The sequence below is a fragment of the Chrysochloris asiatica genome, unplaced genomic scaffold (genome assembly GCF_000296735.1).
Source record: "Chrysochloris asiatica unplaced genomic scaffold, ChrAsi1.0 scaffold00054, whole genome shotgun sequence".
Taxonomy (NCBI): Eukaryota; Metazoa; Chordata; class Mammalia; order Afrosoricida; family Chrysochloridae; genus Chrysochloris; species Chrysochloris asiatica.
Window position 1 is genome coordinate 7,980,046 of NW_006408572.1, and position 16,736 is coordinate 7,996,781.

The 16,736-nt window shown below is 45.8% G+C and overlaps 3 protein-coding genes across 3 annotated transcripts in view; 1 reads left to right on the forward strand and 2 right to left on the reverse strand.

Annotated features, from left to right (window-relative positions):
* GLTPD2 (glycolipid transfer protein domain containing 2) overlaps window positions 1-277 on the reverse strand; it is a 1,393-nt gene extending 1,116 nt beyond the window's left edge. The window contains exons 1-2 of the mRNA XM_006863486.1: window positions 172-277; window positions 3-67 (exon numbers count right to left, since the gene is read on the reverse strand). Coding sequence (XP_006863548.1) covers window positions 3-67; window positions 172-277 — 171 coding nt within the window. The remainder of the gene's footprint in view (window positions 1-2; window positions 68-171) is intronic.
* A 1,844-nt stretch (window positions 278-2,121) lies between these two features.
* VMO1 (vitelline membrane outer layer 1 homolog (chicken)) lies at window positions 2,122-3,308 on the forward strand. The gene is made up of 3 exons (XM_006863487.1): window positions 2,122-2,313; window positions 2,410-2,525; window positions 3,011-3,308. The coding sequence occupies exons 1-3, from the start codon at window positions 2,122-2,124 to the stop codon at window positions 3,306-3,308; spliced, it is 606 nt and encodes a 201-aa protein (XP_006863549.1).
* Window positions 3,309-4,779: 1,471 nt separating this feature from the next.
* TM4SF5 (transmembrane 4 L six family member 5) lies at window positions 4,780-10,457 on the reverse strand. The gene is made up of 4 exons (XM_006863488.1): window positions 10,287-10,457; window positions 6,003-6,083; window positions 5,182-5,318; window positions 4,780-4,972 (listed from the first exon to the last, which is right to left on the reverse strand). Exons 1-4 carry the CDS (start codon window positions 10,455-10,457, stop codon window positions 4,780-4,782), a joined length of 582 nt encoding a protein of 193 aa, XP_006863550.1.
* Between the last annotated feature and the right edge of the window lie 6,279 nt (window positions 10,458-16,736).

Genomic DNA, 16,736 nt, shown 5'->3' on the forward strand with positions numbered 1-16,736 from the left:
ACCTGGAAGGGCAATGATCCCTTGGGCGTGCAGGACTGTGCCCCGGATTCGCAGCCTGAGAGCGCTCCTGGGAAAAGACGAGGTGCTGCAGTGAGAATTGGTGGGGGGACGTGGGTCCTGAGGGCCTAGGGAGGGTTCCTCCCTGATCAGCTGAGGAAAGGGGCCACTCACGGAGGTTCCGAGCACTGAGATAAAGAAGCAGGAGAGCGAAGATAGCAAGAGGAACTGTCTGGCAGAGCCTGCACCTAGAGAAGAGGGGCCACACGGTGACCCCCATGGCTGGTGCTGGGACCACCACCCCCTCACCTGCCCTGAGCCAATTCCTGACCCTTCCTGAGGGGAGAGAAGATCAAGGTGCTGTGAGGCTCAAAGAGTTAATAATTTACTCTTAAGGCCCCCTCCCCTGTGCTCTTTGCCCTTTGCCCCAGAGGGCAGCTTATCCCTCTGAGGGACTGGATAAAGGGGATTTGAGGGATTGGGTGACAATGACATGTCTCTGCATTTTACTTCCCTGTAGGACCAACTTACAGTGAAAAGCAGCCTGGGTATTTGGAAGAGACACTGGGGTCAGAACTAGCTCCCCACTGTGCAATGTGTGGGCTCTAGATGAACTCTGGGCCCGAGTTTTCTCCACTGTAAATTGAGGATGATTTAAATTTAGATGATTTCTAAAACCTCATGTGAGGATTAAATGATAATATGAAAATACGGTAAATGGAAAAGCTTATCTATCACAATTACTCTATAAATCTTTTCAATTGAGTTCAAGTAAGGGGCACCTGCGATCCAGAAATACCCACTTGTAAAGTCTCTATCCTTTCCCAGGAGGACTTTATCTTGATCTGCAGATAGGATCTCAAATATTTACTTAAGGTTTTATATGCTTTTACACTTTTGTGACTATTTAAAACGAAAAGAACCCTCAAAATGTATTCACGGAACCAACCTTTATTAACTACTTTCATATGCCAGGCTCTACTAGGCTTCAAGAATATGAAAGTGCTACCTCAGAGCTAAGGTCCAATTGAGGGAGAATTTATTTATCATGAGCCCTGGTGAAGACAGGGGTCTTGTTTTTCTTGATTGCTGCTCTATTTCTAGTTCTTAGAATATTACCTGGGCCGAAGTGCATTATTACTAATATGTAATTATTGAATAAGTGATTGAGCATGTGTGAGGGGCAGATAAATTAGGGGGTGGTGACCCTGAAATATTTGAGCCAGGGTTTTGTTTTTAGGTGAATTAGGAGTCCACCTGGTGGCCAAGAGGGGAAAGGCATTCCACAAAGGTGGTAGGTACAGAACAAGGGCAGAACCTGCCCATGTCCATAACTTCTTAAGATTGTTCCTCTCTCTCTCTGAGTCTATATTATTTTCTGCTGTTGGGAGGAGAGAGTGTCTCAGATTCTTAAGGATTCAGGATTTCAGTATCTAAAAAGATCCAGCTGGGCAACTGGTGGATTCCTGTGCTCTCACTCTGATGCATCCTGCATCCTGTAGATTTTTGAGTTGACCTTCACCCATCCTGTGCGGTCACTACCATATCTAGCCATGGACTCCACATTTCCCAGTGTTGGAATGTCGTGAGGCTTGCTGTGACTTTACGCAGATTGCCCATCATTTTTGAGCCCCAGTTACCTCATCTGCAAAATAAAAAGGCTAATTCCTACCTCCTAAAATTGTCGTGAGAGTTAATTAAGTAAAATAAACCTGCAACGCGCTAAACGCAATCGCCGTCTTAACTCCACCGGGTTAACTCCACGGGAGTCACCGGTGTACAGTAAACGTATAGTGTTAAGTACCGTCGAGTCGTTCGACTCATAGCAACCCTTTGTATAGGGTTTCGGAGGAGCAGTTGGTGAGCTTGAACCGCCGACCTTACGGTTCAAATCTACCTTGCAGTCCAACACATAACCCGCAGCACCACACCAGGTTCTTTCAAATCGTCTGGCCCTCCCCCTAGGCCGCTCAGACCTGAGGACTAAGTCTGCGCGGTTCCAGGAGTGGATTAGTTTTGGATGTCATCTAATCCGGGTGGCCCTTCCTTCCGCAATCGGAGCCTTTGTTGGGGCGGGAGTGGTATAAAGCTGCAGGAAGGGGCCTGGCTCACCGAGGCTGCGGGATGGAGCGGTGTGCGGAGACCAAGTTGCTGGTGCTGTTGGTGCTGTGGGCAATACACTGTGGCCAGACCCGAGCTGGTGGGCAGAATGGCTTCACGGCAGTCATCGAGGTGACCAACGGGGGCCCCTGGGGCGACTGGACCTGGCCCGATATGTGCCCTGACGGATTTTTCGCCAGCGGATTCTCACTCAAGGTGGGGACCCAGACCTGAGTCCTGGAGGGGTGGAGATGTGGGAGACCCCAGAATCTATGATGGCAGTCCTTTGGCTCCTCCTTGCCCTTCTCCCAGGTGGAGCCTCCCCAAGGCATTCCTGGCGACGACACGGCTCTAAATGGGATCCGACTACACTGTTCGCGGGGGAACTCGGAGCGCAACAAGCAAGTGGTCGAGTCCCAGTCTGGAAGGTGTGAGTGTGTAGCGGGAGCGGGGAGCTGGAACCAAGTATTCCTTAAGGTGGGGATGGGAACTAAGTATCCCTTAAGGTGGGAATATACCTTAAGGGACAGGTACTTTCAGAGCTGCTGGGCACCTTGTTGTTGTTATGTGCCGTGGAGTCGGTTCCGACTCAGCGACCCTGTACAGGGTTTCCGGGACTGTAAATCCTTACGGGAGCAGAAAGCCTCATCTTTCTCCCCCGGAACAGCTGGTAGTTTCGAACCGCTGACCGTGAGATTAGCTACCAGAGCTACGCTACCAGAGCTCCTTGCTGGGCACCTTAGGTCTTGCAGAATAAATGGTAGACCTTCCTCCGCATCTCCGTGTCGGTCAGGTGATTAGGCCTAATCCACCGAGGTCGTCCTGTTTCTGGTTGGGAACTCACAGGGGTGGGGTAGTCTGGAGGTGGGTAGGGGGCATCCGCAGAGCTAGCACGTCCCCGTTTCCCTCCCAGGTGGGGCGCATGGAGTGAACCACTGTGGTGCCCAGGCGGTGGCTACCTCGTGGCCTTCTCGCTTCGCGTGGAGGCACCAGTGACTCCCGGGGACAACACAGCCGTGAATAACGTGCGCTTCCGCTGCTCAGACGGGTTGGAGTTGGAGGGGCCAGGCCTGACCTGGGGAGAGTTTGGAGACTGGAGCGGATCATGCCCCAAAGGCGTGTGCGGCTTGCAGAACAAGATCGAACAGCCTAGAGGCCTCCGAGATGATACTGCACTTAATGATGTGCGTTTATTCTGCTGCCACAGCTGACCCTATCGCTGCCCTCTTCGTGGCTCTTAGGCTTGTCCCACCTCCAGTTATTAAAGCTTTTCCGTCTTGGCTTTGATCTTGCTTGTTTTAGGTGTGGGAAACCACGTCTCATTGTTTCCTTTCTGACCTAGTGTTGGACCAGGTCCACATTCGGGTTTGGTGTCAAGTGTCCATGGCTAAAAGTTACAGATCCCTTTAAGGTCCTTAAGCATACCATGTTGCATTAAAAGTAGGGAAGTCCCTGACTTTCTGAGAGCCTCTACAAACACCTTTGCCCTCCTCAAGGGCTCAGGTTATTTCCTTTCTGAACCACTGTTGTTGTTATGTGCCATCAAGTCGGTTCCAACCCATAGCCACCCTGTATAGGGTTTCTGAGGAGTGGCTGGTGAGCTTGACCTGCCGACCTGTCAGTTCAAACCGACTTTGCAGTCCAGCGCATTAACCCACAGTGCCACACCAGGTCTCCAATGACCCAAATTAGATTTATACCAAATTAGAAAACAAAGCTATAATAATAAGCCTTGTGGTTGTCAAGTGCTGTCCAGTCAGTTAAGACTCATGGGGACCCTGGTTTCCAAGGAGCGGCTGGTGGGTTTGAACCGCCAACCTTGGGGTTAGCAGTCCAGGCTTATCCAACAGTGCCACACCAGGACTTCAGAATAGTCTTAGGGCTTCATTTTTTAGTGGTTAATTAAAAGCCATCCAGTCGGCTCTCACTCATGGCCACCCTGTTCAAACTGACCTGAAGGTCCAATGCTTATCCTACAGCACCACACCAGGACTCTTTTTAGAGTTTAAGAAATTAAAGTATTTTTTTCCCAGTTTCCTTTTTTTTCTCCCCCTACAAAGTCCAGTTCTCTAAACACCAATTGTCCCTCTAGGACCTTTGACCTTGCTGTTCTCTCTACCTGGAATCCCCTAGGTACTCAACTGGGATTTCAGCTTAAATTCACTTTTTCAGTGAGGCTTTCCTTATCTTATAAAACATAGCCCCAGTATCAGTGATAGCCTCACTATCCTATCGCCAATGCATTTTTAAGAAGAACAGATTATCAACTGAAATAATCCATTGTTTTTTTCAAAAATTGCCCTCTCCCTACTTCTGGAATGTTAAATTCTTTGAGAGCATAGCACTCTTCAGTCTTGTTTACCACTGAATTTCCCGCACACATGTAGGACTCTGTAACTATTTGTTATTTAGGAACATAAAAAGCAGGGTGCAAGCACTTCAAACAGGAGAGTCCCAAACCCAGGTGTAGCTGAAGGCACTCCACGCATAAGGTGTATTGTGAGACGAGGCAAAGAGCTCATAATAGTTTATTCCAGGAGGCCAGGGCAAGGTCGAGCCAGGCAAGTGTCCAGGAACTAGCAATGGTGGTTCAGTGGAGCTTCAGTGAGGGGATCCCTGCAGAAAAGAGAAAGTGAGAACTCACCAGTAGCAAGATGATTCCCTCCACCACCCTTTCACACACTACCCAACCTCCTTCTTCCTGCAATCGCCACAGAAGACACCAATGGCGGCGTTCACCAGCTGCACTCCGCACAGCACAATCTCCAGGCATGAGGCGGCCACCAGCATGGAGAAGAGCGTGACATTCCAGCAGACCACGTTAGGCGGTTCTTGGCACAGGCTCCATAGAGTATGGTTGAGCAAGTAATCTCCACTGTGGGCAGGACAAGGTCACGTGAGAAAGTCGGTCACGTGGGGATGACTTCTTCCTGACCAGCTAACCCCTCGTACACTTGCGCATGGGGTTTGTGAAAGAATCGGTGGGACCACATGGAGAGTGCAGGCAAGATTCTGGTTCAAATGAAAAGGGCAGGTGGGCAGAGACAGAGGATGGTTGGGGTGTGAACACAGGCTAAGTCTTACTTAGAGTCTTGGAAGGGGCTACTCCAGGTGTTGTTACTGAAGCAGTAAGGTCCATTTCGGAGCCCGGCTCCAGATACTCCAAGGCAGTATATAGCACCAAGCATCCCAAAAGCCGAGGAGAAGACTGAGCGCAACATCTGGATGCAGAGTGGAAAGTGGTATAAATTACGTCTGCTTCTTCCTTATCATGGGCCAATTAATCCTAGTCTACTCAAAGGCACTTAACAACAACAACAGCAACCCTTCATAGATCTGGTGTGGTGCTGTAGGATAAGCACTGGACTGCTAACCACAAGTTGGACAGTTCAAACCCACCAGCCACTCCTTGGAAGCTCTATGGAGGCAGGGTCATTATAAGTCTTAACCAATGATGGCATTTAATAACAACAACAATTATTCATAGTAGCATTGTAGGACAAGCAGTGGACTGCTAACCACAAAGTCAGTGGTTCAAACCTACCAGCTACTCCTCTGAAACCCTATATAGTATCTCTCTGAGCCAGAATGCACCCAATGGCACTTAAAAACAATAACCCCTAATATGACTGCAGTCTCCTTGAGTCACAGTAAAAATAATTTCTTGTCAAACTCTGGGACCTGGAGTTGAGTAACTCTAACTACCAGTGGCCATGAAGGTTCGTGGGAGTTGTAGTCCCCTCTAGTCTGTCCACCAGGCCTGAGATTTGCAAATTTGAGGGAACAATGAGGTGGAGTTTGGGTTCTGCCTAGGAACTTCAATTGCTAGTATTCTGTAGAGGGGGTGGTGGCTTTAGGTCAGTTCAAAGCCTTAGTCCTGAATCCTGCCTCACGTTGGATCTTACCCTGCAGCGATTTCCACAGCAGCCTGCACCGCAACAGCCTTTGCCGCCTGCCCGAACGGCTGCGATTCCGGGACACAGGACCTGTGGGAAGAGTCAGTGTGATCACACTCCCAGATCCTCAAGGCCTTACCTCCATCGTTCCTTCCCTCCTCTGGGACGCTGTTTGGAATTCTCTCAGCCCTGTGCTCTATGCTGTCCTTGTTAGTCGTTGTCCAGTTGGTTCTGATTCATGGCAACCTTATGTATAACAGAATGAAATGCAGGTCAGTCCCACGCGCCATCCTCGCAGTCTTTGGTATGATGTCTTTGAACCCATTGTTTCAGCCACCAAGCCAATCCATTTTATGGAGGGTTTCCCTCATTTTTGCTAACCCTTTACTTTACCAAACATGATATCCTTCCTTAGTGATTGGTCTTTGAACTATCCCTACCTACCTATCTACCCATTGCCAATGAGTTGATTCCAACTCATAGCAACCCTACAGGACAGCTTGTAATCTTTATGAAGCAGATGGCCACGTCTTTCTCCCACAGAGTGACTGGTGGATTTAAACCAATAACCTTCTGGTTAGCAGCTGAGCACTTAGTCACATTGCCTCCAGGGTTCCTTTGGATTATGATGGTGGGGTTGTTGAGTGCCATCAAGCCGGTTCTGACTCATAGTGACCTGTATAGCGTTTCCAAGAAGAGGATGGTAAATTTGAACCACGATCCAGTGCTGTAACCTGCAGGGCCACTCCAGGACTCCCTTTGGACTGACTACAGGAAGACCTTATCTCTACTTCTCCTGGAGTACTGCTGGGCTCTAATCTACAGTTATTTATGTACCTATATTATCTCAGTCCAGATTGTGGTCTCCTAGAGGGTAGGGTCCAATATCATTATCCCCATAAAATGTGCCACTGGTAGGAGAGTGCAGAAGCTCTGTGGGATAAGTACTGGCCTGGGAACCACAAATCGATCCATGGGAGAAAGATAAGGTTTTCTGCCCCCACAAAGATTTACAGCCTTGGAAACCCTATACAGGGTTGCTATGAATCAGAACTGACTCAATGGCACTTAACAATAACAACAACAGTAGAAAGTTGTGAATGGGAGTCTGGAGGCCCAGGAGGCCCATGTTCTTATGTCAACACTGCACTTACCTCACACTCCGTGAATTGATTCATCTCTCTGGGTCTCAGTTTTCTCTATGTAAAATGGGTCTGCAAATCTTACCTCACAGGGCTCTTGTCAGGATTTAGTAAGATAACAGGTTGATTTGATGTCAAGACTTGCTCAGAGTAAATGTTTGTTGTTGTTGTAAAGTGCTGTCGAGTCGAACCCGACCAATAGCGACCCTGTATAGGGTTTCCACGGAGAAGTTGGAGAGCTTGAACCACCAACCTTGAAGTTCAAACGACTTTGCAGTCTGACGCATTAGCCCACAGCGCCACACTAGCACTTTAGTCATCTTAAATTCCCCCAGCAGTAAGAAGCAAGGAAAGGGTAGAAGTGTTGTAGTATCTGGTAAGGAGTTGGGATTATGGTATAGGATAGAGGAGAATGTTAGTGGAGGCTCTGATGCAGAGTGTTGTTGTTGTTAAGTGCCTTCAAGTCCATTCCAATTCAAAACGTGACTGATGAGCTTGAACTACCAACCTTGTGGTTCAAACCGATCTTGCAGTCCAGCACATCAACTCACAGCACCACACCAGGACTCCAGCTCCTGGTCCTCTGCTCTTTCTCCATGTAACCTCCCTCACAAAGCCCATCCCCTCCCATTGGCTCTGCCTTCTTAATGGATGCCTCCTGATTTAGTTTTACCTCATATTCAGCCAGGCTCATACTAATACATGATATTCCCCCAAATTCATTTCCCTTTGACTTTCTTGTCTTCATCATTGGAAATACCATCCTTCAGGGCACCCAGGCTAGAAAACTTTAGTTCTCCTACACCAAGCCAGAACTCAAACCTCAACTTTTCTTTAAATGGCTCTCAAATCTCTATGTTCTTCCTTCACTTGATGTCAGTCAAGACAACACCTCACAGAAGCCATCCTGGAAAATGCTATAAAAAGTAACCTCCCTCCAACCACTAGGAGCTCTTTATAAACAGCACTTTGCTTTATTTTGTGGATGGTACCTACTCTTATATGAAATCATCTTGCCTGACTTTATTCATTCAATGACTACTAATCGAGTGCCTTTTAAATGCAAGGCTTTCGTTGGCCCAAACACCAGACACTACATAGCAGCCTTACTCACACACTTACTGCCTTGAAACTATTTGTCTTGCTAATGGGAGCACAAGCTTCAGGGATAGCAAGGGCTTTGTCTGTGTCCTTGTGGTGAAGCACAGTGATGTGGGAATGGATTTTGAGAATGCCTTCTCAAGAGTGACTCTGGGAATCAGAGATGGAACAGATGGGGACTTTGGATTCAGGGAGGGAGAGGGGCTGTGTGCTGACATCTGGGGAGGGGGGGCAGGCTTGCAGTGTGTGCCTTTTGGTTGTTTGAATGATTGTATATTCCTGAAGCAAATGCTGTTGAATGATGATACATGGATGGGATTGTAATCATTGGAATGAAACGATATACGATAGGATGAATGTAAAACTGATGCTCTCCCATGTAAACTATCACCCAATTCACAATAAAAACTTAAAAAAAAAAAAAAAAAAAAAAGAGTGACTCTGGGCATAGTAATGGAAAGACAACCATGATGTCCGGAGGCCATTCACCCCTGAAGCAGGATGGTTAGGCTTTGCAGCAGAGTGTGTAAGGGAACAGGAATGGTTGAAATTTGAGAAGGAGAGTGCTGTGGAAGTGGTGAGTGTGTAGAGCAGGGGTAGTATGCCCCTGTGAGAGAGCTGAGGTCAGAGGATGGAGTAGAGTCTGAAAGCTATGAATCCAGTCAAGAGGGGAAACAGGAGAAAAGAGTCCCCAGAGTAAGAGAGGATAGTTGATTAAAGGAGAGACAGTGGTTGTTGCTAAGTACTGTTGAGTTTGTCCAGACTCGACTCATAGCAACCCTTTATGTAATCACTGCCCTTGTGGTTAGTAGTCCAGTGCTTATCCTGTAAGGTGATATCAGGACTCCCTTTTTCTAGTAGAGATGTAACCAGTGAAAAGGAGGAAGGTGACACTCCACTTACAGAACGTTCCTCAGGCAACTGTTCTGAAGGAATAGCTGACCTGGACTTTCTCAGCTCTCTCCATGAGGACACACTATCCACCCACCCCTCACACCTACACACTCACTCACTTTCACAGAACTCTCCTTCTCAAATCTCAACCATTCCTACCCCCTCTCACACTCTGCTGCAGAATTGTAAGGATATGTGCGGGGTAGATCTTTTGTCTTTCCACCATGAAGGTATTAAACTAGCTTGATCTTCAAAAAGCTCCCCTTAATGACGACTGCTGTGAGGATTGTGCTGGGCTGAACAGTGTTTGGTTCTGTTGTTACATGATCACTATGGTTCCAAACGGACCAATGGAAAGGAATTGAGGAGGAGGTTTAAGAAGTCCAGGAAATCTATATATCTCCTTCCCTTACTTCTGACAGGTCCTAGTTCCAGAGAAGACTTGAGGGCACCTTCTCCATCTTACCAACCTAGGTTCTGAGTTTATCCTTTATACCTAACACAGTTAACAATTGTGTGCAGTTGGTTCCAACTCATGGAGACCCCATGTATGTCAGAGTAGAACTCCCCTCCATGGAGTTTTCAATGACTGATTTTTCAGGAATCGGTTGCCAGAGGCTCCTCTGTGTAAATTCAAACCTCCAAACTTTCAGTTAACTGTTAGCAGCTGACTGTGTTAACTGTTTCCAACACCCCAGGGCTCTGGAGCACAAAGTAGACATTCACAAATGTGAATGTGGGGGTGAACAGACATGGAGCAGGGAGGATGGCACTGAGCTGATAGGGAGACATGACTGATCTGTGATGTCACTCTCTGGCTCCAGATATTTTTACTGCACCCCACCCCTATGTCTGTCCATCTTTGTCCGTCCCTGATAACCTCCCACATGGGGGACAGGTAGGACATGCTCTCTCTCCTTGGCTACTCAGACTTTCAGTTCAAGACCTTAAGGCTCTGCTCCAGGACATTCTACAGAGTGTTCACAGGGTGTGTGTGTGTGTGTGTGTGTGTATGTGTAGAAGGACAGTGGGGAGGGACTCCCCATCAAGCCATACCTTCTCTCTTGGGCACCTGTCTTTCCCCCTCTCTCCCCGTCCCAAGCTCAGAACCGCCACCCCTCCTCCCACCCCCATTCTCCCCAGCCAGCCTTCTCACCATCAGGCCCCCTCCGATGAAACCTGCCATGTACCAGACATGCGAGCTGAGATTCTTGGTCCAGGTAGTCTCCCCATTAGGCACCAGCAGAAGAGCGTTGGCCACGATACAAACCAAGGAGAGGGGGATGAGGGAGAGCCCCACACAGCGGGCACACTTTCCCGTACACATGACCAGGCAGCTGGGAATGGCAGGCAGTGAGTGAAAGTGAGCCCAACGAACGCTGGGCCAGAGGAAAACAAGACTGGATAGAGGAGCAAAGGTCGGGGGGAAGAGGTGTGGCAGAAACTGGCAGGATCCAAGCGATAAGAGATAGTGGCAGAAGGCATACAAGCTGGAGAGGTGGAGGTGCAAGGACTACAGCCTGGGAGGAGAAGGGAGGATGTGGTGGAGGAGGTGGGGAAGCTTGTCACACAAAGGAAGTTGCCTGGGGTCAGTGTGTTCTTCCTCTTTTTGTGCACACACCTCTCCACAGCTCCTCTGGTGGTTCTTTACCTGTTTTGTAGTATAATCAAGCCCCTTAATATCGCCAAGTCCCGGTTGCCTCATCTGTATAATGGGTACAGTGATGCCACTTGTCTTGTAGGTTGGTTGTGCAGATTAAGTTGGGATGCTGTATAAGTATTTTGTGAACTATAAAACACTGAGCACATGTATGGTGTCCTTTCTGGTTATTAGTTGTCACCCAGATAGGGTTCTTTCTGAGAAGATACTAAGAAGATGGTAGTGGGCAATCATTGCCCCTCACAACAGTCACTTCTTCTGGTAGGAAGCATCTCAATATTTCTCTATCTAACCTGCCACCTGTTTCTCAGGATGGGCTCATGAAGAGACCGAATAGATCAGAGCCTCTCAAGCCCTGGCCTCCATGTTTGATTCAGCAATGGCCATATGACCCAAGCCAGTTTCAGTTTCTGTTTTTTTGTTGGCATTCTGAGGTTAAAAAACCCACAAACCTTTGTTTTTTTTTGGAGTGCTGATATTGCTGGTGGCATCTTGTCACCATGTAGGAGGGCCTGTTTTAAGAGTAAAGTCAATACAGAGAAAAGGAAAATTGAAAGATGGACAAAGACTAGACCTGATACCATCGTCTGAATTTACAGATCCAGCTATGCTTGAAGGCTGCTGGTTTCTTGGACACTTTTGATGGATGCAGAGATTGAGTCAGTAAGCCCTCCCTAAGAGTAGGGCTCTCTGAACTGTCTGCAGCCTCTGTTGTTGTTAGCTTTCATTGCGCTGGCTCCCAGTTCATGGAACAAAGTACTACTCCGTCCTGCAGCACCTATCCCTATGATTGGTTGGGGATTGGATCATTGTCATCCATGGGGTTTTCACTGACTGAATTTTGGAAGTAGATTGTCCGACCTTTATTCCTAGCTCTTCTTTGTCTGGAAGCTTAACTGAAACCTGCTCAGCATCATAGCCACACATACGCTTCCACTGACAGATCCATGGTAGCTAGGCATAAGGTGCGTTGGGGAGGAACTGAACCTGGGTTGCCTACATGGAAGTCAAGGATTCTATCGTTCAAGTATAAATGCCTGGGTGGTGCAAATAGTTAATATGATTGGCTATCACTGAAAGGCTGGAAGTTTGAGTCTACCCAGAGGCATCTTTTCAATAACCTCATATGGATGTGAAAGCTGGACAGTGAATAAGAAAGATCGTAGAAGAATTGATGCCTTTGAATTGTGGTGTTGGAGGAGAATACTAAAAGTGCTATGGGCTGCCAAAAGAACCAATAGATCTGTCTTGGAAGAAGTACAGCCAGAGTGCTCCTTAGAGGCCAAGATGGCTAAACTTCGTCTCTCATACGTTGGACATATTGTCAGGAGGGAACAGTCGCTGGAGAAGGATGTCATGCTGGGTAAGGTGGAGGGTCAGAGAAAAAGAGGAAGACCCCCAACGAGATGGATTAGCCAGGTGGCATCATTGATGGCGTCAAGTGTGGCAGCGGAAGTGAAGTTGGCTCAGGATTGGACATTGTTTCGTTCTGCTGTGCATGGGGTCGCTATGAGTTGGTTCCGACTCGATGGCACCTGACAACAACAACAAGAGACACTTGGAAGAAAGGCCTGGCAATCCACTTCCAAAAAATTAATATTGAAAAACCCTGTGGATCACAGTTCTACATGGGGATCACAGACACCCATGGGATCACCGTCTGTTGGAACTGACTTCATGGCAACTGATTGTATAGACAGAACTTTGTTCTAGAGGCTGTCGGGATTCAGAATTGCATGCATGACATCCAGATATGAGCTGTGAAGGCCTTTTCAGAATTACCCCCAGCCCAGGTAGAGTATGGTAGGGCAGGGGAAGACGTGGGAGTCACAGGAAGGGCTTGGGGCTTCAGAGGGGCTGAGGTAAGGATGCCATGCTCGGAAAGCGGCATCTGGCCAGTGGCCTCTGATGTAGCCTCTCCAGCATCCTACTCAAACCCTTATGGGGGTGGTGGTGGTTGTGTGCTGTGGAGTCAGTTCCTCACAGCAACCCTGCATAGGGTTTCCGAGGCTATAAATCTTTACAGAAGCAGAAAGCCTCCTCTTACTCCCATGGAATGACTGGTAGTTTCAAACTGCTGATCTTGAGGTTAGCAGCCCAACTTGTAATCACTATGCTTGTGTGGACACATGGAAAATGGAGGAAACTTATCATTTAAGATGAAAGCCAGAGTCTGGGAGAGATTCCTACTATTTATAAGACAGAAGGAGCTGGATTGAGAAAAATCTATGAAGTTTGCCTCTTCAATCAGAGGCCATCAAAGGCAAACACTTTGGATTTCCTTCATTGTCTGCCTCTCATTCATAGTTGTTGTGATAACTGATACTTGGTCTTGATTTTGTATAATGATTTTGGTTTCTTACATTTCCTCCCCAATGTCTGCACTGTTTCTGATGTCTTCTGTCTCTTTTCATGAAAGGTTTTCATAATCTCCTATGTTTTAGAAGGTATATTTAAAATCCTAACAATGGTTTAAGTGTTGCAAAAGTATCCTTTAACTGACTACCATACCTCTTTCTGAAAACTCTCAGAATATCTGTCTTTCCATAGCTTCTTTGAAGGGTTCTGTATGGATGGTTAGGAGGTACATGTGGAACAGCTGCTAACTGAGTACACCCAGAGGTACTTCAGAGGAAATGTCTGGTTATCTACTACTGAAAAAAAGTCAGCCATTGAAAACTCTATGAAGCAGAGTTCCAGTCTGACACACATGGGGTCACAATGAGTCAGTATTGACTTGAAAACAGCTGGTGTGGTTAACCTACCATGCTTAGAGCTGCATGACTATGCGATCTTTTGGTAATAATTGAAATATTTACCATTCTTTAATATTTTCTATGTTGTTGTTGTTAAGTGCTGTTGAGTCAGCTCCGACCCATTGCAACCCTGTATATGCCACACTAGGACTCCAATCTTCTCTGTATGCAGGCCCTTTTCTATGTGATTAAGGAAAATATTGTATCGATATTTTGGTGAAATTTTGCACAGCAAATTAGTTCTATTTAACAATTTCTATACATACTGGGGGAGTCCTGGTATGGCATTGTGGGTAAATGCGCCAGACTTCAAAGCTGTCTGAACTACAAAGTCAGTGGTTCAAGCTCACCAGCTGCTCCTCAGAAACCCTATACAGGATCACTATGGGTCGGAACCGACTCAATGGTCCTTAACAACAACAACATACATACTGGGGAGTCCTGGTATGGCATTGAGGGTTAATGCATTGAACTACAAAATCGGTTTGAACCTCAAGGTTGGTGGTTCAACCTCACCAGTTGCTCCTAGGAAACTGATTTGACAGCCTTTAACAACAGCATACATATTGGAGTCCTGGTGTGGTGCTGTAGGATAAGCACTGGGCTGCTAACTACAAGGTCAGTGGTTTCAAACTCATTTGCGGCTTCTCAGAAACCCTGTACAGGCTTGCTGTGTGTCAGAATCGACTTGAAGGCACTTAACAACAACATTCACATTGTTCAGGGACATTGGACACATTTTCCAAATTGTATCAATATTTTCATGATTTCTGTTCTGGTCCTTCAGCTTCTATTAGTCCAGCTTCTCTACCTGCCTCTCCCCACCACCCTGTCCTTCCCATTGGTTTAGGTAAATGTTAACCATATAGATGATTTTTTAAAAGGATCCCAGTACTCATAGGTGATATTATTTATTTTATTAGACAACCTATTATTTAGCTAAAAGGTGACCTCCAGGGATAGTTTCAGTTCAGAGTTTAAAGGGTATCTTAGGGCTACAGTCTCAGTCTAATAAGACTTTTTTCCCTTTTTTTCTTAAGAATGAGAATTTGGGGGACTTCTGGCAAGATGGTGGACTAGGCAGACGCACCACACGGAGTCTCTACAATGAAGATTCAAGAGACCAAATGAAACAGACACAGATGAAAATCCTGGAATGCTGAACTTCAGAGGAAAGGTTAGAGAAGTGGATTGAGTGCTTGCTGGAAGGGGAAGCTGAGCAGGGATGGCGAGAGAGGGAGACTGACTGGTGAATAGCAGGCCAGATGCAAAGTGACCATCTTGAATATACCAAAACTTCACTTACCTGTGGTGTAAATGAAAGAGTGCAGAATCCTTTATGGAGATGGAAACACTGCCTTCAGAGTATAGATAGACCTAGATGGTAGATACGCTAAGAAACAATAGCTTCACATTTTTGATATTTTTAAGAAAGATTTCTAGGATTTTATAGCAATATTTTTTACTTACCTTTAAATATATGCCTACAGATGTATACACATGTATGAACATACACATATACTTTGGTATGCACACATATGCATAGATGTTTACCTATGTAACTACTCATATTTTTGGTTGTTTTTGCTGTTGTTGCCAAGTTGTCTATGTTATAGAATTTACCAGTAAGCTCCCTTATCTTGGGGATTTTTTGTTGTCATCATTTACCTTGTGCAAACTTTACTGACATTTGGTATTGCCTTTCCCATCACCAAAAAGAATAAAATGTCTAAATAGTGATTTTCCTCTCCCCCCTCCACCTGTCCCTGATACTCACCAAAGAATATTGATTTCTGTGTATATAATTTTTGTATTTTTATAAAAGTGGTTTTATACAATGTTCTTTTATACTTGAGTTAATTTACTCTTTTATACTTGGCTTAATTTCTCCAAATTCATCCATGTTATAAAACTCGTCATACTCTGTATCTGCATAGTACTCCATTGTATGTATAGACCATATTTTGTTTACCTATTCATCTGCTGAAGGATACTTAGGTTGTTTCCATCATTTTGCTATTGTGAATAACGCTGAAGTGAAGTTGTCTAGCCAAGTCTACTGATGACCTAGATCTCTAGGGATTATTAGGAGTGGGATTGCTGGATCATGAATTTCCTTGGACATGCCATACTGTTGAGATGGCGTCTCAATGTAGTTTTGATTTGTGTCTCACAAATCTGTTTTGAAAAAAGTACAGCCAGATTACTCCTTTGATCCAGAAGCAAGGATGGTGAGTCTTCGTCTCTCATACTTTAGACATTTTGTTGGGTTGGACCAGTCCCTGGAGAAGAACTTCATGCTTGGAAAAGTAGAGGTTCAGTGAAAAAGAGGAAGACCTGTAATGAGATGGACTGACACACAGTGGCAGCAACAATGGGCTCAAACAGAACAATTGTGAGGTTGTGCTGGAGCAGGTAACGTTTCGTTCTGTTGTGCATAGAGTCGCCATGAGTTGGAACCAACAACAATAACAACAATTGCTAATCATCGTGAGTGTCTTTACATTTTATTAAACATTTTATTTGCTGTCTGCTTGAATGTCCTCTGATGAAGTATCTGTACATATCCATTGCCCATTTTTAAAACTGGGTTGTCTTTTGTTGTTAAATTGTTGAAGTTTTCTATATATTTTAGAAATTAGATCTTACCAAATATAGTTTTCTCAAACATTTTTTTCCAAATCTGTAGGTTCTCTTTTTACTCTTGTGATAAAGGCTTTTGAGGAACACAAATAGTTAATTTTTAGGAGATCCCAGTTATCTATGAAGGTCAGTCAAAAATTATCCACACTCCTGTTATATTAAAACTCCCACCACATCCACGGCTTATGACAACATTGAGCATGCACGTGAAATAATTCTGTTGAACAGGCAAGAAACAGTAGATTATGTGGCAAATGGTTTGAAAATCAGCCATGGCTCTGCCTATGAAATAATCCACGACAGATTTGAGTTTCATAAAGTTCGTGCGAGATGGGTAATGAAACAACTCACAGAAGAATATAAACATAAGTGTTTAGTCATCTGCAAACAAAATTTTGACTGATACTCAAAGGGAGATAAAAGTTTCTTTAAAATAATCATTACTGGTGATGAGACATGGATTCATCACTACGGGCCTGAGAGTAAACGGCAGAGTATGGAATGAAAGCATTCTCAATCTCTGACCAAGAAAAAGTTAAAAAGCCAG

What these genes read in the sequence shown, in the direction of transcription:
- VMO1 (XM_006863487.1), top strand. Translation starts at nt 2,122, where the DNA reads ATGGAGCGGTGTGCGGAGACCAAGTTGCTGGTGCTGTTGGTGCTGTGG. An exon ending in CCAGCGGATTCTCACTCAAG is followed by an intron (nt 2,314 to 2,409) that starts GTGGGGACCCAG and finishes CCCTTCTCCCAG; the next exon opens with GTGGAGCCTCCCCAAGGCAT. An exon ending in GTCGAGTCCCAGTCTGGAAG is followed by an intron (nt 2,526 to 3,010) that starts GTGTGAGTGTGT and finishes TTTCCCTCCCAG; the next exon opens with GTGGGGCGCATGGAGTGAAC.
- TM4SF5 (XM_006863488.1), bottom strand. Translation starts at nt 10,457, where the DNA reads ATGTGTACGGGAAAGTGTGCCCGCTGTGTGGGGCTCTCCCTCATCCCC. An exon ending in TCATCGGAGGGGGCCTGATG is followed by an intron (nt 6,084 to 10,286) that starts GTGAGAAGGCTG and finishes CTCTTCCCACAG; the next exon opens with GTCCTGTGTCCCGGAATCGC. An exon ending in AGCCCCTTCCAAGACTCTAA is followed by an intron (nt 4,973 to 5,181) that starts GTAAGACTTAGC and finishes TCCTGCCCACAG; the next exon opens with TGGAGATTACTTGCTCAACC.